The sequence below is a fragment of the Lampris incognitus genome, chromosome 5, assembly GCF_029633865.1.
Source record: "Lampris incognitus isolate fLamInc1 chromosome 5, fLamInc1.hap2, whole genome shotgun sequence".
NCBI classification, from domain to species: Eukaryota; Metazoa; Chordata; class Actinopteri; order Lampriformes; family Lampridae; genus Lampris; species Lampris incognitus.
This window is the reverse complement of record NC_079215.1, coordinates 17,405,964-17,431,104: the sequence shown is the minus strand read 5'-3', so window position 1 is coordinate 17,431,104 and position 25,141 is coordinate 17,405,964. Positions and strand designations below refer to the sequence as shown.

General features: G+C 42.7%; 1 protein-coding gene across 1 annotated transcript in view; it reads right to left on the bottom strand.

Moving 5' to 3' along the window:
- LOC130112891 (nidogen-1-like) overlaps positions 1 to 24,678 on the bottom strand; it is an 85,818-nt gene extending 61,140 nt beyond the window's left edge. Inside the window, exons 1-8 of the mRNA XM_056280414.1 lie at positions 24,475 to 24,678; positions 7,998 to 8,297; positions 7,012 to 7,244; positions 5,516 to 5,678; positions 4,987 to 5,086; positions 4,717 to 4,857; positions 2,450 to 2,701; positions 9 to 209 (exon numbers count right to left, since the gene is read on the bottom strand). Coding sequence (XP_056136389.1) covers positions 9 to 209; positions 2,450 to 2,701; positions 4,717 to 4,857; positions 4,987 to 5,086; positions 5,516 to 5,678; positions 7,012 to 7,244; positions 7,998 to 8,297; positions 24,475 to 24,678 — 1,594 coding nt within the window. The remainder of the gene's footprint in view (positions 1 to 8; positions 210 to 2,449; positions 2,702 to 4,716; positions 4,858 to 4,986; positions 5,087 to 5,515; positions 5,679 to 7,011; positions 7,245 to 7,997; positions 8,298 to 24,474) is intronic.
- Between the last annotated feature and the right edge of the window lie 463 nt (positions 24,679 to 25,141).

The following is a 25,141-nucleotide window of genomic DNA, read 5'->3' as shown; positions in this document are numbered from 1 at the left end:
GTGCTTACAGTTGTTGCCGTTCTGGTAGATCTCCTTGTAGGGGTCAATCTGGACCGTGGCGCCCAGTGGGACCTCCGGGAGCCGCCCGTCAAGCTGGGTGCTCACCAGCAGGTGGTCGTGTTCATCAATACCCTTAAACTCCTGCCTGATGGTCAGCCTTTCATTGCCGGGCTGGAAGATCACCTCAGCCTGCCTGGTAAATTCACCACCTGTGTGTGCGTGTGTGTGTTGTATTTATGTTTGTTTGCAAGAGTATATATATGTTTGTATGTATGTATTTGTTTGCATGTATTAATGTTTAAGTGTGTGCATATGTGTGCAGGTGTGTGTGTGTGTTTTCGTATATGAATGTTCAAAGTGGTCAAAAGACAGAAAAGAGAGCGAGTCTTGCATAGTCTTAAAAAAAACTTTTCAGAACACCTTTTATCAAGCCTAATTTACATTATCAATATTTATTTGCATTATCTTTTCATGTCAGGAGCTCCCAATCACCTTTCCTGAGAATTCATCCTCATAGGACCAGGTTGAATGTAAGGGAGAGCTACATCTTGAAAAATGCCTTTAGTCTATATTTCAGAAAATTCACCTTTTTATGTTCATGTTGTCAGGACAGCTACTCAATCGCTAACCTGAGACCAGCCAATAACATCCAAGCCAAACCTTTCCTGAAAGATTACAGCTATGATAATAAGCCCACTCATTTTGCAGGAATCAAAGCCCAGCCACCAAGGGTGCACAAGACAGTGCATTCTTAGTGTTCTAGTAGTAGTAGTAGATTTTGCAGGAATCACATTTATTAGTCACAATTAACAGTCTTGACAGGTATGATCATCTGAGAAACAAGTTAATTTTTACTGTGACTATTGTTATCTTGACTCAAACTCACCATTATTTCAACTCCAAATCAACTTCAGCAGACATTTTAAATGGGATTCTACAGTTATCACTTTAGTTAGCACTAAAACCATAGCTGACCATGCCTGACAAAGTGTGAAAACCTGTTAGAATATTTTCACAAATCATAAAATTGTCCCCACTAATAAGATAATAACCTTTTAAGAGCAAAAGATCAGTTTAAGTATATACTCCTGTTGGGGGTCTCGTCCTGCAGCTCTCACACCAGTGAAATCCTGCAGTTTAAATTGGCTCTGATTCTACTTCAGAGAGACAGGGATCTTTGTCTAGCTGGGGGCAATGAGTCCAAACAACGTTTTAAGGTCCCAAATGACAGACTAACTTCCTCAGTACAGAGGAAAGAAATGATGCACCAGCCACCTTCTAGGTGACACTATAAAACAAATGAGAACCCGCAGCAAGACAAACAAGATACCCTCTGATATGCATTGTGCAAAAACAAATTACTAGGGTTGCATGATATATCAGTAAACTTTTGGGTATTGGCCAATAATTGCTTAAAAATGTGTTGTCGGTATCGGGACAAATATCAAACATGCCCGAAATGTCACAGCCATATGATGACGCATTGATTGTGTGCCAACAACAAACATAGATGGAAGGACAGATCACGCTACATCCAGCAAAGAAACGTCTGCAGTGTGGGCTACTTCTGTTTCCATGACAACCAGCCTATCTTGACCAGATAAAATTAATGTCTGACTTTATGTGCATTTCTAAAAAAAAATTGTGACGACTGAAGAGAGCAGATTTTTCCACTTTTGATTTGTACGAAAAAAACGTTAACTTGCAGCAACATCGTGATAGTGTGCAATGTATCGGGCATCTTTCAAGGACGGACCTGTTGTAGAACAAATGCAGGAGCAAAGACGTTTGAAAAGTTATGTCAAAATAAACATTACATGTTTTCTCCATTTAAGTTGAAGTGACGTGTTCTCATCTTCTGCAATGAACGCAGACACTTAGAAACAGTGTCGCGTTTATTAAAAATGTAATCTGCATCAAACATCATAGTTAAAGGATAACAATAGATAAAGTTCACTGGTGGAAACTATTGCAATAAAATGAAAAATATCAATATCAGTATTGATATCGGACAGAAGGTCCAGTTAAATGAAATGACTGATTATCAGATATCAGCAAAAGAATTCAATATTGTGCACACTTACAGATTAATCGCTGTAAAAGTAATGAACAGCCTGAAAATATTTAGGATTAAATAACAGTTTACCATGAACAAGAGGCTACACCAGCACTTATCAGTCTTCAATACATCAATTAATCCATTCATGAAACAATCCAAATTATTTTTTAATGATTTTGCACCACAAATGTACTTCTCAGAGTGACATCTCAATGTGTCAAAGCAAATGGTTTAGGTGCTTTAAACTCATTTGAGAAAATCAGTAATTACTGAGCAGTCATCAGTAGACCAACCTTTCAAAAAAATACTCTTTTTACTGACTTTAACGTAAGGAAATGTAAAGTAACGTAAGCATGACATCCTTCACCATGAAAGATAATGAGATCTCACCGATGAGACTGAAGCCATTTTCGAAGCCGGGCTGCTCCAAAGCGAAGGCCCAGCCAATGATACCTCCCAGGGAGGAGAGGGGCTGCAGGGAGGGGCCCAGGTTGTCGGGGATGGTGCTGATGGCGATGTATGCCCGTCCATCATTGGCTACCACGTAGGAGTGCAGGTCATTATTGGTGAGCTCCACGGGGGTGGGAGAGTTGCCCACAAACACTCGACCATTCACCTTGCCATTCATTCTCTGGGGTTTCCCTGTGGACCAGCAGTTCGATAAAAGATCTGATTAGTAAGAGTTGCCCACTGTTCAGGATGGCACTCCAGAAAGGACGAATCACAAATAATTGTTTCAGCTGCTGTCATGCCAAAATAATATAATAATGCAAAAAAGCAGAGGAATGTCTGCAAACTGAATATGCTCTAAAGGTGTTTTAATGGACTGATCCATTAAAACACCTATGGGCATATTTAGTGTCTAGACTTTTCTCTACTTTTTCATATTTATATTTCTGTCTTGCACCTGACCTGCATTTGTTGGACTTCTATGATAAAACAATTTGTTAAAACATAACTCTTTATCAAAACCCTAACCCAAAACATCAGCCAATTAAAAGGTTTATTTTTCCATAATTAAGGACTTTGGGTACCAAGTCCAAAATTTTCAGCCAAACATTTTGCAAAAAAAAAAAATCAAAGTATTTGTTTTGTCGCTAAGTTGTATGGTATTTGATATTAGTATATGGCTAGCTGGTAAAATAATAATTAGCTGATGTGTATGAATTGAGCCTTTGTGATTGTTTCTTGCAATATCACACAACATGAACGGAGCAGTCCTGAATGGCAGGCATGTTAATTCAATGGGTAACATGAGTTATGACCAAAAAAAAACAACTTTTGCTTTGTTGTGATAAAAAGTTATTTTCTCTGAATCTTGACATCAAAGTTGACAAAATAATTGAACTTTGTCCAATCTGGACTGCCATAATTTGGTGAGTGATGACAGTATTGGCTAATGTACCTTACCGCAACACGGTGGGGATCAAACCCGTAAGTGTTAATATGTTGTTCTACCCATTGAGCTACACAGAGAACAAGGTGCTATATGTAAATGTAACCCACATGATTACATGTACCCTGTGACGTATGTAAGTTCCACGAGTAGCCTCTAGGAGGCACACTAGCTACAGAGTTTAAACCATACAAACAACCGTCGACAATAGAGAAGAGAAATACGGATATTTAGAAATACGGACAACTTTGACTATGGATACTTGAATTATTGATATTTGAGCTACAGGACATTTGAACTACGACAAAAAAGATCCCTCCCACGAAGCTTCCTTGGTGAGCCGCTAGCCAAAGCTAAAAAGTAAACAGCTTTCTGTGTTCCATGTAATCATAGCCATTTACGTAGGATATCTTGATTTTATCCAAAGACAGATGATCTCCTGTTGAAGGAAGAAGGAAGACTCTTTTCTCTTGTGTTTTGTACGCTGCTGGAATCCTGACTGGGTTTTTTTGTACCCCGAACAACCCCCCTTGCTACACCGTTTGGAACCCTTGGATACCCCCTTTGGATTGCCCTCATCATCGCCTCTACATTAACTTGCCCCTGTGATTGTGGTAGGATCTGGACATTGCACCTTGCACAGATTGGAAGACTGAATCATTCCCCCTTTTCTTTTCTTTATTATTTTCTTTGAGTGCACTCATACTTTATTTTGGATTATTTTCTTTAATTTGTTAGTGTAGAATATGGCTGCATAAGTAATATATTAGAAGGGTATAAAATAGAATATAGATAGATATAGACAATAAATAGAATATTAGGAAGAACTTTCAAAAAGTATAATAGAGTAAAATATATATATATAACACATCTAATTTAGTATTGATATTGAAATAACTTTACTTTGAACTGTTGAAATAAAATTTTTTTTTTTATTGTAAACTATACCCACGAGTGTGTGTGTTGTCTTTGGGGTGAGTACTAGAATCTGGTCTAGAAAAAAACCTACACCAATCTCCACTGAACTTAGACATTAGACTGTAAACTGTCCCTGCGCAAGCATAGGCCCATTCCCCTGTCGTGCAGGTTACATAATCATATTTGAACAGCAACAAAGTTGAAATATCTGAATATCAAAAGTGTCGTTCCTCACTCCTGTTACTGCCCTTTCCCGACAACGGACTTTACTGTACCTTCCAAATGTAAAGAATTAAATCATTTACTCCAATAGAATTAAAAACAAAGAGTTTAGTGAACAAACCCTCTGCTATGCAGTCCTTCCCGTTGCCGTAGAAACCAGGCCTGCAATGGCAGCAGTATCCACTGCTGTAGTCCCGACAGTCGGCGAAAACTGAACACTTCTGCCTGTTATTGGCACACGTCTCAAAGTTGTACTTAAAAACTGGAAAGACAAACAAACAGAAAACTGAAACACCATCAACCTCTAGTTAAAAAAAAAAGAAAACACATGAAGCCTGACAATATTTGACCTAGGATTCCACGATCGATGATTCAAAGTAACACAATTTACCATCGACATCTAGATCCTCATCTTCTTCCACCACCACTACCTCAGGGATCTGGGGTTGGGAGCGTGGTGGTACAGGCTGGACGGGTTCATGGTTGTCATACTTGGGTTCCACTGGGTCCGGGTACCTCAGCTCAGGGTTGGTGTATCGTGGCTGGATGGGCTCGGAGTCGGGGTACCTTGGCTTACTGGGTTCACGGTTGGGGAATCTTGGCTCACTTTCAGGATATCTAGGCTCATTCGGCTTACCATGTGGGTATGCTGGCTGACTAGGCTCACTTTCAGGGTACCTTGGCTCACTGAGCTCACGGTCGGGGTATCTTGGTGGTACAGTCTCAAGGTCAGGGTATTGCGCCTCAGTTGGGTCAGGATCAGAGTAATCCACGTCATCCTCATCAAATTCAGGATAATCCGGTTCTGTGGTCTCAGGTTCGCCGTATACTCGTGTGACGGCATCAGCTTCAGGGTAAGGGCGTACAGTTGGCTCTAACGCCACTGTTGCCGTCTTGTCTTCAAAGGGCGGAAACTCCACCTTCTGCTGTCCCTCTGGTTGGCCAGGTGTAACAGCCACAACAGGCTCATCCACTCCCTCATCTGGAGGCAGGGCAGTTGCCTCGCCTGGTGTAATGTCGAGGAAGATCGGCGAGGTGCCGATCTCGTACACCCAGACTCCCTGGCGCCCTGCGTTTGTCTTCCTGGTCAGAGAAACACAACAAGAATTTATAACATGAATTTATAGATGAAAGACAGTGGTGTTTCACTTCCCTGAGCTCATCTTTTTCACTGAGCCCATGGAAATAAGTAGGGGAAATAAAGTAGAGAAGACACAGGAGAGAAGGTTCTGGTGGCATTTGTTCCCAGGTCAGGGGCAATGCACAATATTTTAAAAGTAAGAGTGTTAAACACACCAAGTCAGGGCACATCTCATTATTAACGTTCACTGACACAGATGACTGTGTAAGTGTCTGGTGTGTTGGTTGGTACTTTTAGAGCTGATCAAATATTATTGTTTTTAGCCCATTTGCTAACACAGATAAGTCACTGTGAAAATATATTGTCACGTTGTGATGGTACCTTGTCAATCACTTAATTAAGTTATATGTTAAAGGTAGTATGAGTAGGATTTTCGTAAAAATATAGTGTATCGGCATACAAAAATAATCCCTCTCAATCATCACTTATGACCCACTAGACGTGTGTGGTGGTGTCTGTGCCTGCAGAGACCCTGTCTGTCCTCTGCCTGTGTTTTCATGTTGTTCTTATTTTGCTGTGTACAGGTTGTTTCTGGGCGTTAACCTTTGGGCGGCAGGACTCTATAAAGACGCCGCGACCAGGTGCCAGATCAAGATCATAAGCACGTATCCAAGTGGAAGCTATGGCAATGACGGAAACTGCTGAAAAGATGTAAATACAGCGAGGCGAAACGCCAAGCGGACAAAGCTCGTTCCAAAACGAGAGTGACTCTGGGGTTGGCTTTCACCCACTGGCGAACACTGAAGGAGAGGACGGGGATGAAGAGCGACACGGAGTTGGCCTGTACACTGGGATGGGTTCTGGCTACTGCGGTCAGGGGGCGTGTCCTTCTGGTGTCGTTGAGCCGGGGAGGGGGGCCAACTTTGAATGTTGTGTTTACAAACCGTGATCAACAAATCCTACTCATTCTACCTTTAAGTTATGAACAAATAACATTTTGTACACAAAAATGAAACGCACTGCCCTTCACATGAGAACAGTTAAAGCTGAAAAATTGAATTATATAGATGAAAATAGTATAGGTACATATGAAAGTGACTGTGAGTGTGTGTTTCAAGGATGGATACAAACTCTGATGAGGGTAAAGGTCAAGTAAGTGTATTTACATGTATGTGAGCATGTTGATGGACCTGGGTTGGGATAAGGAGGAGTGGGTGTCTGTGAAGGAGCGTGTATTTATGAATATTAGTAGTTAATGATGGGATTGGGGCGGGGTACATGTATATAAAGAGAGTGTCATATCAGGAATACACTGCAGGCATCCACAACACATACTGTGCCAGTTCCCTAACGGAGCTCTCCTCATCGGTGCTGATGCGGTGGTAGGTGCCCTGACTGCTGCTCCAGCTGAACCAGCCCTTCACCAAGCCTTCGTTGAAACCAGCCTCTATGGGCTTGCTTTCACCCCCAACAGATGTGGAGAGGTACTGCAGACCCTCTCTGGGGTATAGTAGGATGGCGTAGGAGGATGACGCCATGGAAGCCACAACCAGCTGGAAAGTGTTTCTCTGGAACACAAAAGAGATTTTGTATGGGAGTCTCAGTCTGGCTCAGCGGCGGATGTTTAAAGTTCTTTGAAAATTAGCCTTCAGTGAGCTGACGAAGTTCATTTCCACTGTGGTCTAGTTCTGCTACCAAATCCTAAACGTATCAGCATAGGAAAAACCTAGCACTCTTGTCTGAACCAGAATAAAAAATGTTGTTTCATCTGACGACTTTTCCCATGCATGGAATTTGACTCAATGTGTTGTGATGTTCACTGTGAAATTAAAGGGTTGGTTTAGATTTACTGACATAAGGTGGTATGAGTTACTTGCTAATAGTGATATTGATCCCTGGGTATTGCTTTGGTCAGATGGGGGGACTGTGACAGCTAAAAGCATTTAAGCCATAATAATAAAACATGCAACAACAACAAAAAAGTTCAACATCCACAAAACAACACAACATCTTGTGCTTATTTTTGATACTGGCCTCTTCTCTCAGATCCCGCTATATCTTGGAACTAGTTTTTGGTGTTGAAAAACTCTCGTTTATTACTACACACAGGAGGTTGTTTGTAATGCATATCATGCCGCCTATCAGTTGTTTAAAAGACAATACGCTACAATTCCTATGTCCTGGACACAAACTCTGACAATCAAGATTAAGGAGTGCAGGGCTCAGTGCTGTAGCTTCCAGATATATAAAACAAACCATAATCCCATGTCCAATTCCCAAAGAACACAGTACCCAACATGGCCGACAAACTCCCACCTCACCTTCTTGTCCAGGCCGTCCCCTCTGCCAGACGTCCCGTGAGCAGCCATGTTTTCCCAGGTGACAATCAGGGCGTGGGTGAGTACCACCTCGTCCCGTGGGAAGCCCTTGTTTACATACTCCGTGGCGCGGTCCAGGGCATCCGGACTGCTGTCCTGACGGAAGTACACCTTTCCCTCGCCATCGCTGTTGTCCAGGTCTCCCAGATGGACGGCGATCATTCTGAAACTGGCTGGCATCTTCCCAAGGTAGTTGGCCTCTGCCGTGGGCTCAGCGAGGCCCACAAAGCCATTGGTGTTGATCTGGAACGGGAGTTAGATAATATTATAGGGAGGAACGGCTTCCTGTACTCAATGGGATCGTCCGAGAGCAAGAAATAAACGAGTTACGCTTTTACTTTCTTCAGCTACAACTGTACATTATCTTCAACGTATTCAGTGGAGCCGTTCATTGACCAGCAGTATACCAGTCTTTATTTATATATCACACTTTTTAAAAGAGTCACAGTGCTTTACAAGCAAGTCATAAAAAGAGGGCGAAATAGCAATCTCAAACAGCACAAAAACAAGAATAAAGAAACGTAGCCAGTAGCCAGTGGATGTAGTTGTACTGGGTAGCTCTCAGGTGTGAATGTGTGGAACAACATGAATGTTAAGCAAGGTGTCGCTGATGAAGCTCAAACATCAGATCACTTGTCTGGATGAAAAAAGGTTAAACAAACATGCAAAGTAAAACCTTGTGGAGAATTCTAAAAGATCTTCTTGATAACTCAGTTTGTAATCCCCCTCCCCTTCCCACCCCCCGATTGTATCCGGCCAATTACCCCACTCTGCCGAGCCATCCGGGTCTCTGCTCAACCCCCTCTGCCGAGCCGGGGAGGGCTGCAGACTACCACGTCTCCTCCAATACATGTGAAGTCACCAGCTGCTTCTTCTCCCCTGACAGTTAGGAGTTTCACCAGGGGGACGTAGCATGTGGGAGGATCACGCTATTCCCCCCCATCCCCCCCCCGAACAGGCGCCCCGACTGACCAGAGGAGGCGCAAGTGCAGCGACCAGGGCACATACCCACATCCGGCTCCCCACCTGCAGACACGGCCAATTGTGTCTGTGGGGACGCCTGACCAAGCCGGAGGTAACACGGTGATTCGAACCAGCGATCCCTGTGTTGGTAGGCAACGGAATAGACCGCCATGCCACCTCTATTTTTCTGGAACTCGTGACTTAGCCGTTCAAAATTCTACCTTTTCATGCATCTGGTGGTCTTGAAAGTGGGTGGGCTGCAGAAAACTAAAAGCAAAACATAGCTAGTAATCGGTGGCCAATTAGATCAAACTTTTCAAAAAAGGGATTAAATTCTTTATTGTATGAGAGAATTCTCAAGAACGAGGCAGAGGAGGTTTAGGGCCACACAACCGCTAAGACAACACTGTGCTCATGCAGACAGTTGAGTAAATATCCTGTTTTACTGCATGACTTGGGGTCCACAGGGATTAAATTGTAGTAAATCTTAACATGGCATGACATGATCTTTGAAATTAGCCGCAGACTTCGCCTCCCTCAGCACTGCAAGCCGACGTGGTAACCTCCTGCTTTTGTCCTAAACATGAGCAAATGAAAGTAAGTAGAAAACGTGTAGATTTTGATGTTGGTGTAAAACCTCCTTACTAATTTTGGGCAGCAGCTCAAAAATTGCTATGTAAATAAAACTATGACAAAAATACTGCGGTTACTACTACTAGCACTACACTAGTGTTACTATAGAACTGAAAACACTTCTTTTTTTTGGGGGGGGGGGTTCCCCCCCCTTTTTTTCCCCAGTTGTATCTGGCCAATTACCCCACTCTTCCGAGCTGTCCCGGTCGCTGCTCCACCCTCTCTGCTGATCCCGGGAGGGCTGCAGACTACCACATGTCTCCTCCGATACATGTGGAGTCGCCAGCCACTTCTTTTTCATCTGACAGTGAGGAGTTTAGCAAGGGGGATGTTGCACGTGGGAGGATCATGCTATTCCCCCCAGCCCCCCCCCCCGAACAGGCGCCCCGACCGACCGACTTGTAATATGATCCTGACACTGGACTGCACCTACAACTATTATAGTACCACTTGTACTACTTTGACAATACTACTACACCTACTACTGCGACAACTACTATTACTAGCATACCACCACTGCTATTACTATTGCTAAATCTACTACACCTACTACTACTATACTATTACTACCACACCTTTTACTACTACTTCTCACTTATTTGAGGAGTAGAGGAGGAGGAGGAGTTGAGAAGGAGAGGAAGGGGAAGTGGAGGGACATTATAATGCATAATGAGAGAGAGGGAGACAGACACAGAGAGAGAAACAGAGAAAGAGAGTGAGACAGACACAGAGAGAGAGACACAGAGAGAGGGGAGAGAACAGAGTAGGGTCATGTTGGACATGATGTACTCAAATCCACGTTGCCACCCGAGAACACTATGTACTGTCACCAAAACATCCAAGCCAAAAAGGGGAATTGTTTAAGTCAAAACTTCTGCTGAAAGTCCTTCAGAAGATGCAGCCGTCTCACAGCGATGGCTTGGTCTGCAAGAAAAATCTTACTGGGGTCGAGAGGTGTGAACAGGTTTAGTTTCAAAATGACATCTACACATTTTGGTGAAAAAGAAAAAACATTACCACTCGTTCATTTTTCTCCCTTAAAGTTAACGCTGTTAGCGGTTGTGCTAGCTTTTGTTTCTAAGCAGCCAATATCGGGCATCTCTTAATGATGAAGCCTTGCTGCACCCTGAGCATGGGGGGGGGCATTTATTTGTACATTATTGGTAATACAAGCTGTCTGAAACATGCAATGATTCACTTTTTTTTTGTCAAGTTTTCAAAAATATGTCCATATTTCGAAATTTGATCAAAATAGCTGTTTTAAACATTTTGGTGTATGAAGACCCTGTCAGACATGACCTTTGCTATCACAGTTAGGTTTTTAAGTATTTAAAAGGCTGGTGGTATGGAGTGCCACCGACCAGGCTTGTCGCACTGTTGTTTGTTGTGCTGTTGTTGTTGTTATTGGTGGTACTGCAGTTTTCTGTTATTTATCTAACGATTGCTGTATGGCACACAATGAATTTATGAAAGGACCGTGAACTAGTCAATCAATCAATCAATCAATCAATCAATTTACATGAAAAAAAATATTGTTGCGATGGCCTGGCGGCCTGTCCAGGGTGTCTCCTCGCCTGCTGCCCAGTGACTGCTGGGATAGGCTCCAGCACCCCCGCGACCCTGAGAGCAGGATAAGCGGTTCGGATCATTAATGGATGGACGGATGGATATTTTCTTTTGCTAGCATATTTAAGACAATAGCTAATCCACGGATATCAGAAGACCATATCCAGTCAGTCACAACTCTTCTCAGCCTCTCCCATCAAACTCCCACTGGCGAAAAAAGAATGTAGAGAAATCCTCCTTTTCCACTGCAAATGATTATCTTAATTAAGAAATATACTTACATTTTGCGCTTTTGCATACCTGTTTTAACTCTCTTTGCTGTTTTCTACAGTGCTGTTTGTATTTTTTTACATTTTGTTAGCAGGTGTTTTATCTTAGCTTGTGTCCTGTGTGTTTTTATGAGCCCTTACCAAAGACAATTTTCTGTTATGTTGTGTGGTAAAATGAGAAAATGCTGTGATTCAGAATCAAAACCAGGAAAGGTTTTGTATTTGCTCCTTTTAACGGTTACTGTCTGAAACGACTTTCCAGAGAAAAAACGATATGGCACTGTTACGGCACTGGGGCCTGTAACAGGCACAGAGTACTTTACATTTTCACCGTAACAGCTGAATGCAGAGAGAATCAAGCAGGTATCGAGATAAAGTGTGAAGAAGAAGCAAAGTTGTTGTGGCTTAAAAGACCTTCGCCGTAGGTATTGGCAAGTTAAACCAAAATGACATTCTTTCAGGATTGCATTTTTAAGGAGGTAACGCCCCCTGGCTTCCTAACCCAACAAGCCTTCCTGAAAATGAAAACAAAGTTTAGTGACAAAGTAAGATGACTGCATGTGATTAATGTGGATTGTTGGGTCCGATAGACAAAGAGGCTTGTCGTGATGTGTGGGAATCTTAAATATCACACAGACCCACCTCGATTCACCCCACCACCAGGTCCCCTAACACCAAATCACACGAATACATTTTAACTTAGAGGACATTGCTCAAGAGCACAGGCAGGGGTTTTGTTTGTTTGCTTGTTTGTTTGAAACCATGGAAGTAGTGGTGAGGCTGCAGACACCGTCCAGTCACAGTTGTGGAACTGATTCTTGCAACAGCTGATGTAAAGAGTGGGGCAATATATCAATAAAATATCAATATTGTATTATGAGGCTACATATCGTCTGGGATTTTGGTTATTGTAATATCATGATATAGCTTAAATGTTGTCATTACCTGCTCTTAAAGGCTGCAAGTAAACTGATTAAAATTTTTTGAGCTTATTAGACTATTTTAATTGGGTGAAATGAACAGTGAATTCCTCTACCTGTTTTGCCATTACATACACATTACGAATGTTCAGTTCAGCCATTTTATTATCCCAGATGGGAAACTTGACTTGCAGTCAGGTGCACAAGATAAAACAACACAAGTACAAAATATTTCCTCTACACACAACACATATAATATACAGAACACAATAATACAACAAACCAATATGCAGATTAAGCAGTTATTGCACAGGGAACAAAAGAGTTTCTACTCCTTCTGCACTTGAATCGGGGTACTCTAAATCTATGGCCTGAAGGAAGAGCTTCGATTCAAAGGGAAGAGGGTGGTCTATGCAGTCCAAAACAGACCTGGCCTTGTGGAGAACCTGCTGGTCAAAGATAGCCATCAGGGTGGTCTGTTGGACACCTATCACCTTTCCAGCCACCTTCACAATATATCTCAGGTGGTTTTTCTCTTGATGTTCAGGTTACCATACCAAGCAATCATCGAAAAAGTAAGAAAAGATTCAATAAATTACTTGTAAAACAAAGATGTCTTTTTCCTATCTGCATTAAAAGCATTTAACTTCCTAAGGAAGTACAAATGTTGCCGTCCCTTCTTACAGATCGCATCAGAATCTGCATCAAATTTCAGATCAATAGCTGCTCCAAGATATTTATAATGTTCTACAGACTCAATGCCAATTTCTTTGATGGCGGTCTGAGATGATGGTGGGATGGTTCCCTTCTGAAATCAGTGACCATATCCTTGGTCTTTGTGGCATCTAATTGGAGGAAGGCCTCGTCACACCATTTGACAAACTCATCTACCACCGGCCCATGCTCAGATTCATCTTTACAGAGCGGGCTGATGATAACTGTATCATCAGCAAATTTCAGGGTGTACCTGTCCCCATGCTGGCTTCAACAGCCATTACTCATTCCTCAAAATGTGTCTTATGAAAGCAACAATAAGGCATCCCCAAAATATGGTCACATTGTCGATATCAAGGTATTTGGTCCAAAATAGCATGATATTTGATTCTGTCAATATCACCCACCAGTCCACCACAGAAACCTTTCTGGAACTCAGACTTTTTTCAGGAACCTGTAACTTTCAGGTGGCTTTCCACACCAGGAACCAGGGCTGAGTTCACACACTGAACGATGTTGATCGGCCAGTTGCAAGTGTCAGAATGACACAAGCTTGAATGAGAATGAACAACTACCGCGTTTAAAAGTAGGTAGCTTCCCAACAAGCAAAGCAGCTGTGGCTGTAAACACAGCACAATTTGGCTGTGGGAAACCGGACCAAAAAATAACACGATAAATGCCACTCCAAAAGTAGAATAAATATAGGTTTTGAGAGGGGGCGTAAAAAGGCATAAAGACCATTGCTGAGCAGACGATGCTACCGTTTGATAAGTAAGCAGCATTGTCATTAAATACAAATCCATGAGTTATTACTTGTAAATATTCTCGAGTGTTTAACATGATTAGTTATAGATATTCAACTGTTTTTTATAACATGATTACCTCTTCAGTTGGCATTTCTACAGGATTTCTACATTGTGTAGCTTGTGAGAGATGTTATTAGTGTTAGTTGTGTCACCTGTGGGACACTCTTTCTCAAAGAGACGGTTGCCAATATTGATGCAATTTCTACTGGTCACCAATAGCTTTCCCAAGGGAACAATATTTTACTGATTGTACCTTTACATCATTAAAACCAACCAATAGGAGAGCAAGGTGAAGGGTCAGAGGCACAATGCTGTGATTCAGACTTCTCCACCTCCTCTTACAATTGTTTAAAATAACCAAAGGGAGGGTGTCAAGGTAGTGTGGTGGTCTATTCTGTTGCCTACCAACACAGGGATCACCGGTTCGAATCCCTGTGTTACCTCTGGCTTGGTTGGGCACAATTGGCTGTGTATGCGGGTGAGAAGCGCCGGATGTGGGTATGTGTCCTGGTCGCTGCACTAGCGCCTCCTCGAGTTGGTCGGAGCGCCTGTTCAGGGGGGAGGGGGAACTGGATGGAATAGTGTGGTCCTCCCACACGCTACTTCCTCCCGGCGCAACTCCTCACTGTCGGGTGAAAAGAAGCGGCTGGCAATGTATTGGAGGAGGCATGTGGTAGTCTGCAGATCCTCCCTGAATTGACAGAGGGGGTGGAGCAGTGACTGGGACGGCTCGGAAAAATAGGGTAATTGGCCAAGTACAATTGGGGGGGGGGGGGAAACAGGGGGGGATAAAAAAAAACACAACTAAAGCTTGAAACTTAACCTCACTTTAACTTAAACCTCACACAAGTCCCTAACCAGACCTGCCTGGTTATCACTATAGAGAACTCTAACACCAGTTGACAGAAGGGCATTTACTTGGCAATAGCCGGTGTCAAGCGAGACACCAACCACTGTGATTAGTCACACTGCAGTGTTTGATAGGCATCACATTATACACAATGGCAAACAAAACCCCAGGTGCCTTTGCTGAGGGATTAGGGGGCTATCTCTCCCAGCATATGCCTGGAATGCCTGTATTCCAGGTGTGTACTGTGCAACTGAGCCTGCGAGTAACTAAAATACCAGTAAAGCTTAGGCTTTGTCTTGCAAGTTGGCTACTCCACCAATCACTTTGGCAGAAGATTTTAATTTGGACTGAAATAAACTCAAATGTGAGGGTCAAACAGTCTAAGCAGATGGTTAAATTTTAGGATTAAAAGTCACATCTTGAGGATAAAAGCTATGGTAAATGATAGCTAATAATAGCAGGTATCGAGCCAGCATATCCCAGACCAATCACTGAAAGAAGCAATGTTCACCCAGGTTTTGACGATATCAGGTTATTTCAAACATGTAAACCCTGTAACTGAAATGCTGCCCTGGGTCGATCACTCCCAGTCGTTGCATCACTGGTTTTCATGTAAACACTGTGGCTGCTGGAGAAGTGAGCTTGCCGTCGCTACTAGCTGTCCGGTTTGGGCTGTAGCTGAAGTTTGGCAGTGGACAGGGGTAACAACATGAATAACAGAATTTCTTGGTGCATCTGTTTCGTTGGTCCAAACCCATCTGACTGTATGCATGCCCTTGTCTGTCAAACAAAAGTTTTTAAAAAAAGCCTTTGCAATAGGGCGCTACCTCTTTTTTCTCCTCCTTTATATAAATAGTGTGCCTACAAATGGAGCTTTATACTGCAAAAAAGTGTACATCTTACCTAGTCATGTATTCGTAAAATCATTTGTAAAATCCGAATCTCTGAAATATATCTCTCAGTGGGGGTGCAAGGTAGGGGGATTGATTATTTTCCAAAGGAGTTAAAATATGTTTCTAAAATGTTTTGGGTTCAAGTGCTTTGTGGCGCCAAGAAGGACCTCGAAACAAAGGAAAGTATACTGGAAACGACTGAGCAACCTGAGATTTTATTTTACTACTTCTAGTATAAATGTGACACAGACTGAATGACCCATTAGCGTGGGCATCTTTGTGTGTTGATCAAGATGTATTACAGATAACTTCTGAGTAATAATGATGTCACAGGTGGGAAATACCTCATCTCTTTTCTCATTTTACACCTCACATTGTCCTTTAGCTGGTACTCATACATGTGGCTTACGCTGAATGCATCAATAGAATAGTCTTAAACTCACTAGTGGTCAACCAACAGCGAGGTCAAAAAGAATCAGAGCAACCCAAGATACAACGAATATTCCTGCGCTCCTTAAAAGGATGTTGTGTGGTAGAAAGGTCCGCATTAAGAAATAAGACCTGATATGGAAGGGGCACTTCTTCGGTTCTGCTTGAGTGCCTTTGTAAAGCTCGAGGGGGTTAAGGAGAGGTATGTGTGTGTGTGTGTGTGTGTGTGTGTGTGTGTGTGTGTGTGTGTGTGTTTGTGTGTGTGTGTGTTTGTGTGTGTTTGTCTGGTTCGCCCCTCGTCTGCCCTTCCGCTATCCCAGCAGAGAATTGCATGAATGACAATAGCATCTGGGTGAAGTACCATCTCTCCAGCAGGTATTTGACTTAAGATAAATATCCTGCCGAGTGAAGTCTGCTTGAGGCCAACCTGAAAAGACAGGGCGTCTTTTGTGCAACTGGGTGACTGCCCTTAAAAAAAAGTTTCAGACATTAAAGGATCTTTAAGTAAGAAAGGTGTGTAGCTAGTCAGAGGCTCAGGTATCGTTTCTGTTGGTATTGCGCTGATTATTAGGTTCAATTAGAAGGAAAAGTACGCTCAAGGTTTTAGACAAGCCTCGAATCACATGAATTTCTACAATGAAGATTAGCAGAAAACTAGGAGATTAGATGTATAGATGAGAATTAGATGAGAACCAGAGCCATAGTTGTAACCTACTTTGTGCTGTCTGCCAATCCAGAAGAAGAAGAGAGAGAAGAAAGCCACTTTATCATTGTACCTTACAACGAATTGTAGTCTTACCATGAATTTGCTCTCTGCATTTGCCGAGATCTATTCGTTTTCTGCACACAGAAAACAAACAGGTCTCTATTTCAGACCTGTCTGGTAGAGCTAGATAATTTGTGGTGTGGATTTGTTCAACCAAAATCCCCCTTCGGGCTCCCTAAATCTGACAAAACTTCACTGAAAAATGTCAAAATGACACCATGTCACAGGAGAAGGCTTTTCTCTTAATTCTCAAAAACACTTTGGAGATGAGCTATGGCTTTTAGCCAACACTGATGAAAAGGATATTTGTGTGTTAATAAATTGCCATGAGTTGAAATATATGTATATGAACTTGTAGTCAGGTTGTGCTCTGGGAGTATGTCAAGATGACATTGATATTATGTCTGAGACAAGGTTTCATCTGAGGTTTTGGCTATGGTAATATGGTGACATGACTTAGTTGTTGTCTTAAAGGCTGTATTAAAGTAAAGTGACACAACGTTCTGAACGTATTCGACTGTTTTAGTTGAGTGAGACAAACAATACATGCCTCTACCTGCTTGATCATCACATCCACATTCCCAATGACCATTTCTCAACATTTTCTAGTGTGTAAATAACTCGTACAAGCACCAATAGTCATCCCCAACATATCATCACATTATCAATAGAGGTATTAAGTGAAAATATTGCAATATTTGATTTTGTCCAAATTGCGCAGCCCTAGATTAGGTAGGGTAAGAGAGGGGAAAACACCCATACGGGTAAGACGCCCACTAATTATAGGCCTAGAGCCTATTTACTATTTAAGGGCATTATAAAGACACTATAATCAGTTTAATTAAACTTTGAAATATAGATCAACCTTCATCCTGGAGCTTAACTGTCTGCTGTTAGGCTTTCATGAGGGTTACACACTAAAATGCATACTAGCCAACTGTGTTGTGAGACATTTTGGATGACAGCATCCACCAAACGGCATGCTAGCTATCTCACACGTGGACGAAAAACACTTGGGATCATGGTTATCAGCGTGAGAACAGCGGAGGGAAAGGAGCAGTGAAGTGCTACCACCTGTTTCGTGGCCGACAGATGTCTCATGTCTCCAGATGTACTGAATATAATGACACTGTACATTAACGGCGGCGCTCTCGAAGGATTCTCTCTTCTTCTGGGAAATTGCAGCGGCTGTTTGGAGCACAGCTACTAGTTTGCGGTCGTGTCCTGTATTTTCCTATCTTACGTCATTCTGTGCACATGTTGCATAGAAGACAACCCCGTGTGTAAATCGTAATCGCACACACAGCCTGGTAAGGTTTCAGATCATAGCTGCCCTGTATAGGGGGTCAGCCCTATGTCCCCTCAGCCCTGTGGGTTAGCTCTCGAATAGGTTAGCTATCAGTTAAGGTTAGGTTAAGGTAAGCATTGGGTTAAGGTTAGGGTTAGGTAGAGGTTGAGCTTAAGTCAGATAAGTAGGTTATTTAAGTAGGTCAGGTTAAGTTTAGGTAAGTTCAATTTAATAGGGCTGAAGGAACATAAACACGCTCCCCTGTGTAGACGGCATCCACGGTGATGTAGGCTACATTTCATGGCAGCTGTTCAACTGTCCTTCAATGTCTTCAATCATCAATAAACACTCTCAAGAAATACCATTGAATTTTCTCGACTGGTCCAGACAGGGCAGCTTCCAGTGGTCACCACTTAAAAGACTGTAGTGAAAATGGGCAGCTCCCAGTTTGATGGGAGCTAGATCTAGATGGGTTGGCTGAATATAAGTTTGGTCTTGTGTGTGTGTGTGTGTGGGGGGGGGGGGAACACTAATGGCCCTTTTGACCTCAAAGCGTAACCTAGAATTTTCCATATCTAAAATCTTTCATAACCTGTGTAAACTATGAGATTAGCTCTTGTTTCTGTTTCCTTTGTACTTCAAGAACTGTGACGGTTCAGACATGCATCATTAAAAAGCGATATCTACACAAGTTCATTATTTTCCATGCAACGTTTCGCACCATAAACAACAGCAACAAACAATGGAAGAGGTTCTGGCAGTCATCTTGTTCTTTATTATGCTTCACTCTTACATGAACATGAGGTATTGATGTGATGCTGGAGAGGGGGAAAATTCCAAAAGAAGATGAAAATAACGTCAGAAAGAGGAGAGGTGGACTGAGAAATTGAAGCAATTGCGAGAAACACCAAGCCAACGAATGTGAAATCATGATTGACAGCACTGCTAGCTCTGCCTGGACATTTCTGAGACTCAGATCCGGACTAACGTCACCTCCCACGGAAATGCTTTCCAAACCCATGAATTCAGTTTTATGAAGCGTTTCACCTTAAGTTCTAATAATGGAGAACCTTCATAAGGTGATCCAACTGACATGGAGAAACACTTCAGAAAATGTGGAATGGGGAATAATTGGGAGGGGGTGTTCTTTACAGAAGTGTGAAGACCAGATTTGTCAAAGCTCTATTCTTGTTAAAATCAGAATCTGTCTCTCATTTTCTTTGCAAAGTGAGTTTTCACATACCAATAATGTATTTAACTAGATGAGCTGCTCTCTGTGAGACTTGAAGTTTGAGAAGTTTGGCACTCCCAAACATCTCAAAGGGCAGACAACAAACAAGGAGGCTCCTCACATCTGCCAAAGAACTGGTAAATGCAAACCCCCCTAGACCCATAGAACATCCCATTCAGGCCTAAGACACATGAGAAGATACACTGGCCTCTTTGAGGAGGTTTCAAATGAAGACTCATTTATCATTTTAGTGGGAAAATGCCAATGCATATGTTCCAACAGCTTATACAGACTTCCTGTTTTCTCACAAACTTTCATAGTTTTTATTTGACCGTTTTGTACTTTCATTTTTGATTATCTTATCAAAAAGGACTAGCCTGAAAGCTTTGAGAAATGTTGGAAGAAAAGTGATCAAATCCTGGACAGCACAATCTGAAAGGTCAACAGGTTACACTCATTCAATAACTACTGCCAAGATGCTGTTAAGCAAGGCAGGGAACACCAGTCTACCTCTTGAGAGTTACTCAGGGGCTGATATCACAGAAAGTTGAATCGGTTCATCTGGACAAAACGTTTACCGGGAGAAATGTTTCATCACTCATCTAAATTACTTCTTCAGTCTATACTGACTGCAGGTATCCCCACCCTTATAAACATTAGAGTGGCATAAGGGTGGGGATACCTGCAGTCAGTTGAGACTGAAGAAGTCGTTTAGATGAGTGATCAAACGTTTCTCTCTATAAACGTTGTGTTCAGATGAACTGATTCAACTTTCTGGGATATCCTTACCTGGATTATAGTGCATGCATCAAGTCAGGGGCTGACAGAAGAAGAGTGTAGTTGTACTGGGCAGCTTCCGGATAAATCAATTAATTAACCATTACCTATATAGCACATTTTTAACATGAAATTGCATTGTGCTTTACATGAAGTGAAAGTGCAGAGAGAGAAAGAAAGTAATGGTAAAAGAACAAAAAATAGACAAAATTAAAACATCTGGCCAAGCAGATGTTCTCAGTAGGTAGAAGTCTCTCTCATCTGCGATTTAGAGGTCCTTCTGACTCTGAGACAAAACGCCAGTTCTTTTTCAGTGGGAATCAAATCCCCAGTGCTGGGACTCAAACCAGTTCTGTTGAAGTGAGGAAAAACCCCTAACATTTGCCATGTTGGGCCACCAACCCAACCAATCACCTAATATCCAAGATAAAGCACAAATTTTGTGTCAAATACAAATCACCAGAGAGAAAACATCTAGGGGCTCCTAAGAGGCTCTTGTTATCTTATTATAAGTTAAAAGTTCAAACACCACATGATATTGCTTGTACTGGACGGCTCCCAGTTGTAAATACATGTAACCCCTCTTCTCTGTGACTGCTACTTTGTTTTGCTTCTTAATCATTTTGTCTTGTTACAGTTCTAACAAAAAAGCTGGCAATGGTTTGATGTTAGTCGGGCCTGCGCAATGGTGAAAAAATCAAATATACTTTTAACCAAATACCTTGATATCGATATTTTAGGGATGTCCATCTGTGCTTTCATAAGATATTCACACGCAATAAAATGTTGAGAAAGGTCATTAGTAATGTGGATATGATGACAAAGCAAGTAGCGGTATTCGTTTTTCATTTTGCTGAGCTAAAACAGTCTAATAGGTTCAGCAGATTTTTTTATAGTGTTATACAGCCTTTAAGACCTTTAATACAGCCTTTAAGACCAAGGAATATCCTAACTGAAGTTATATCCCCATATTATATGGTGATATAATTACCATATCCAAAATCTGAGAGGATATCTAGTCTCATGTCATGATATCACGATATCCATATTAAATTGACATATTGCCAAGTTCTAATAATAGCGGTAATCATAGATGAATGTGCCATGGCTCAAAACCAAAGTGAGGAGGCTCCGAACATGGGCCCAGAGGGCTGACCTGCCATTGCACTGGCTGGTATATCCTCTGGTAATCTGACCATCTGTACAGACGGTTCCCTGCGGCACTGGCAGAAACCAGAACATGACTTCCCACTGACTCGTTTTCCAAGATCTCCGCTGAGCAGAATGTCACTCTATGGGAGGGCAGGAACAGGAAGTAATTAAGGACACTTGAAAGAAGGGGCGGGTCTCTTGCTGACCCCAGACACACAGCAATCCAGGGTTTGGCCTTACTGGGGGGAGGGGGGGTCACTGAAGGAAACTGACATGGTGACAGATATATTGTAAGTCAGGCAGGTGCGGAGACATTAATTGTTTAGTTGCTCTGTAATGAAAATTGTTTGATAATCAAATGGTGAAAAAAAAATAAAAAAATAAAAAGAAAGAAAATCCTCCTTTCCATCCACTATGCCCCATGGATGAAAAAAGGCTCACATCTTGCCCTGGTTGAATAAATCCATTCCGCCCCAGAAATGGAGATATCTCCCAACAGCGAGCAAATTGTGTTTAACAGGCTTATCTCTGGAAAACAAACCTGATTAAAACGTCTGCTTTAAATCAAATCGGGTTTATTTGAGTTAAACCCCGGGGCCTCTAACGTAATGGGTAACATATGGATGACGGGGCCTGTAAACTGATGTTGTTCCACCAACATTGTTTCACTCTCATTACTGGGACGACCAGACTGTCAGAAGACGAGAAGAAACAACGGAGAGAAAAAAAATCTGACATGGCAGCGATGTGAAATTAAAAATATAATGATCTGAAGTAAGTTGGCCAATGGGTTTTTATGAACTTCAGAGTCTCAGATCTGAGGTTCAGGTGAGGGAGGAAAACCATCCAGCTGTGTTTAACTATCAAACACAGACATCATTAAAGGCATCCCGCATCTAAGCTAGAAGGAACTAGAGAAATTATTTCCAAAACACTGTAAAATACAACCATGACCTGTCACTCATTATTCACTGGCTCTTAGATACAGAGGATCTAGTCAGTAGATCTGTTTTGTCAACCGAAGAGCCGAGCAGCCCGGCTAAACGTACCATTTAAAAGTTTAATTACTCTTTTAAACTTTTTCTTTCTTCCAAGTTTAGCACTAACAACCATTTTTAAGAGATTTCATTTAATGATTTTCTTGTCAAAATCATGACATTTAATTTTGCACTGAAACTTTTCAGATAACCATACACAGCCAGTAACCATGTGAGGTTAGAGATCAGCTCCCACCAGGTTAAGCCAACGCCACAACCATGATGACTGACTGCTCCGCCTGCTCTGTGTGCGTGCGTGCGCGTGCATGCATGTGTGTGCGTATGCATGCGTCTGTGCGCCCCCCCCCCCATCATCCTTGCAACAGGCGGCCTTAACTTATGATCCCCCCAACTCAACAAATGCCCGTTATTTGGGCCTCACAACCATACGGTACGCGCGCGCGCGCGCACACACACACACACACACACACGCACGGGGACAGCACAAAGTCATCACGTGTATGAGTCAAAAGAACAGTCCGCGGGGAAAAAAACGTGTGCAGCTCCAGTCGACCCCATTAATTAACAGTAAAGGGTAATTAATTACAACACAATACTCAATAATTGCGAGGCATGAGGTGAACTGGTGCAGACCCTAAGGACTGGCAGATATAACTGCTAAATGACATGACCAGAGATAAGGGGGGGTTACAGCAAAATCTGCGACCGACAAAAATTGGTACCATTGTTAAACTGCGTGGGGTAAAGTCCGAGAGCGTTTCCCCCACGAATTCTCCACATCTCAGACTCCTCCCTCTGGTGAAGTTTGATGCAGCTGGTTGAATATCATCATTTAATATCTTCCAGCGGTATTATATCAGGCTGGAATGTGGATGTTTTACTTTCTTAATTAATGCGAATAGATTACCTTAAATGTCTCGCTAATACTCTGGGTGTGTGTTTCAGGGTCAGGGCAACGATCTGGGGAAGGGTATAAGTGGTGGGGGGGGGTCGTCTCTCTTCGCAACGCCATCTAGTGGCAAGCGTGGGGTGGCGCTTCCTGTGCATTCCGGACAACCATAGGGTCACAGTCCCAATATTTTAGTGTAATACCGACGGCAAAGTGCGTCGACCCGCCTACAAAACGTGATGGACGGAAGTAAAAAAATAAAATAAAGAAAAAGGTGAAGATAGTCAAGTGCGACGGATCCGGATGTGTTTTGTGTTTCGACAAATCCAAGGTTGGAATGTGCGGATAGTAAAATCTGGATTACCGACCGTCACGTGACGCGAGGAATGCGCGCGGAGTGCGTGATGAAAGGCTTATCTGTGTTGGGGTTAATTGGCTCGCATTCCAGCCGCCCGACGCGTTCACACACACAGAAAATCATCACGTTTCTTTCCATTAAATTGAACTGATTTGGTCGACACGGCACACACACACACACACACACACACACACACACACACACACACACACGCACCACGTTTACCATACGAAAAGACAGACCCCTGATAGAGAATAATGAGCGCAGATCGCCGCTCTGTCCTCTGGTTCAAAGTTCCCTCGACTCATCCGACAGCGATGAGCCACCAAAGCAAGGTCAAGCCCATACAGACACGGTGCTCAACTGTGCAGCAGATCTGTCATTTAAAGGACTCGTTTCATGCAGACACACTTCACCCCTTTAATTAATGCAACATTGGGATAGAGCTTTCCTGCGACACAAAATCAAGTTGTCCACCTCTGATAGGCTGCAATCAGACAAAGCTGCGTGCACGGCGGCACATGAAATCCAATCAGCTTTACATCCAAACGCCATCGCCACGAACTACAAGAAAACAACAGATTTCCCCCCTTTGTCACGTTTTGTTGTCTTTCTCTCCGACGGGGATCTTTGCGAGAAGAGGGGAGCACAGAAACGCCGTTGTTGTGTTGGGAGTTTAACTTTTAAATGGCAGAGGAAACATTTTCAAACCGCCCCATAAACAGACAGGTAAATAGACAGAAGGAAAGACAACGCATTAAGAGGCAGGCAGAAAGACATACAAATAGGCCCAGATGTAGGACAGATCACATCTAAAAACTTGACATGACAACTAATGTGTGAATGAAAATCAATTACAACAGCATAAACAGAACCCACCACGCTCTTTATCGGAGTAAATACGTGGTGTATACTCACATAGACGGTGTCAATTGTATTGTCCAAGAAAAAAATGTTCCGATCCAGCAGCAGCTCTTCGGTCACATCTATCCCTGGATCCAAGAGATGGTCTCCCACTTGTGGTCCGTAATCAAACAAGTCGCTCCGGCTCACACAATTCACTGACAACACAACAGAAATAATCGTAAGCGATCCTAACCAACTTCTTAGTTGAGGTATCATTTTGCTGCGCGCACGCAAAGACACACACGCGCGCACACAGCAAGTTGCAGTGAGATGAATGAACGTGACCAGCGGAGATCCCGGCGTGGAATGAATGAGCGGTCCGCGCTGATTCCATATAACGGAGGGTGGAGTTTGAGGAGCCATTTACGCAAGCAGGAGTCCGGTACGTAGTTCCATGTGTGCTTGTGAGAGCATCGCTCAGAAAACACCGCGGGTCCCTCTCCTCAGTCACCATCGTCTGTCTCTCTCCGTCTACACGATCTTGTCTGTCTCTCTCTCTGTCTGTCTCGGTCTGCATGTCTCTCTGTCTCTGTCTGTCCATCCATGTCTCTTTGTCTGTCTACACGATCTGTCTCTGTCTGCATCTCTGTCTGTCTACACGGTGTCTGTCTGTCCGTCCATCTGTCTGTCTCTGTGTCTGTCCACACGATCTGTTTGTCTGTCAGCACGATCTGTCTCT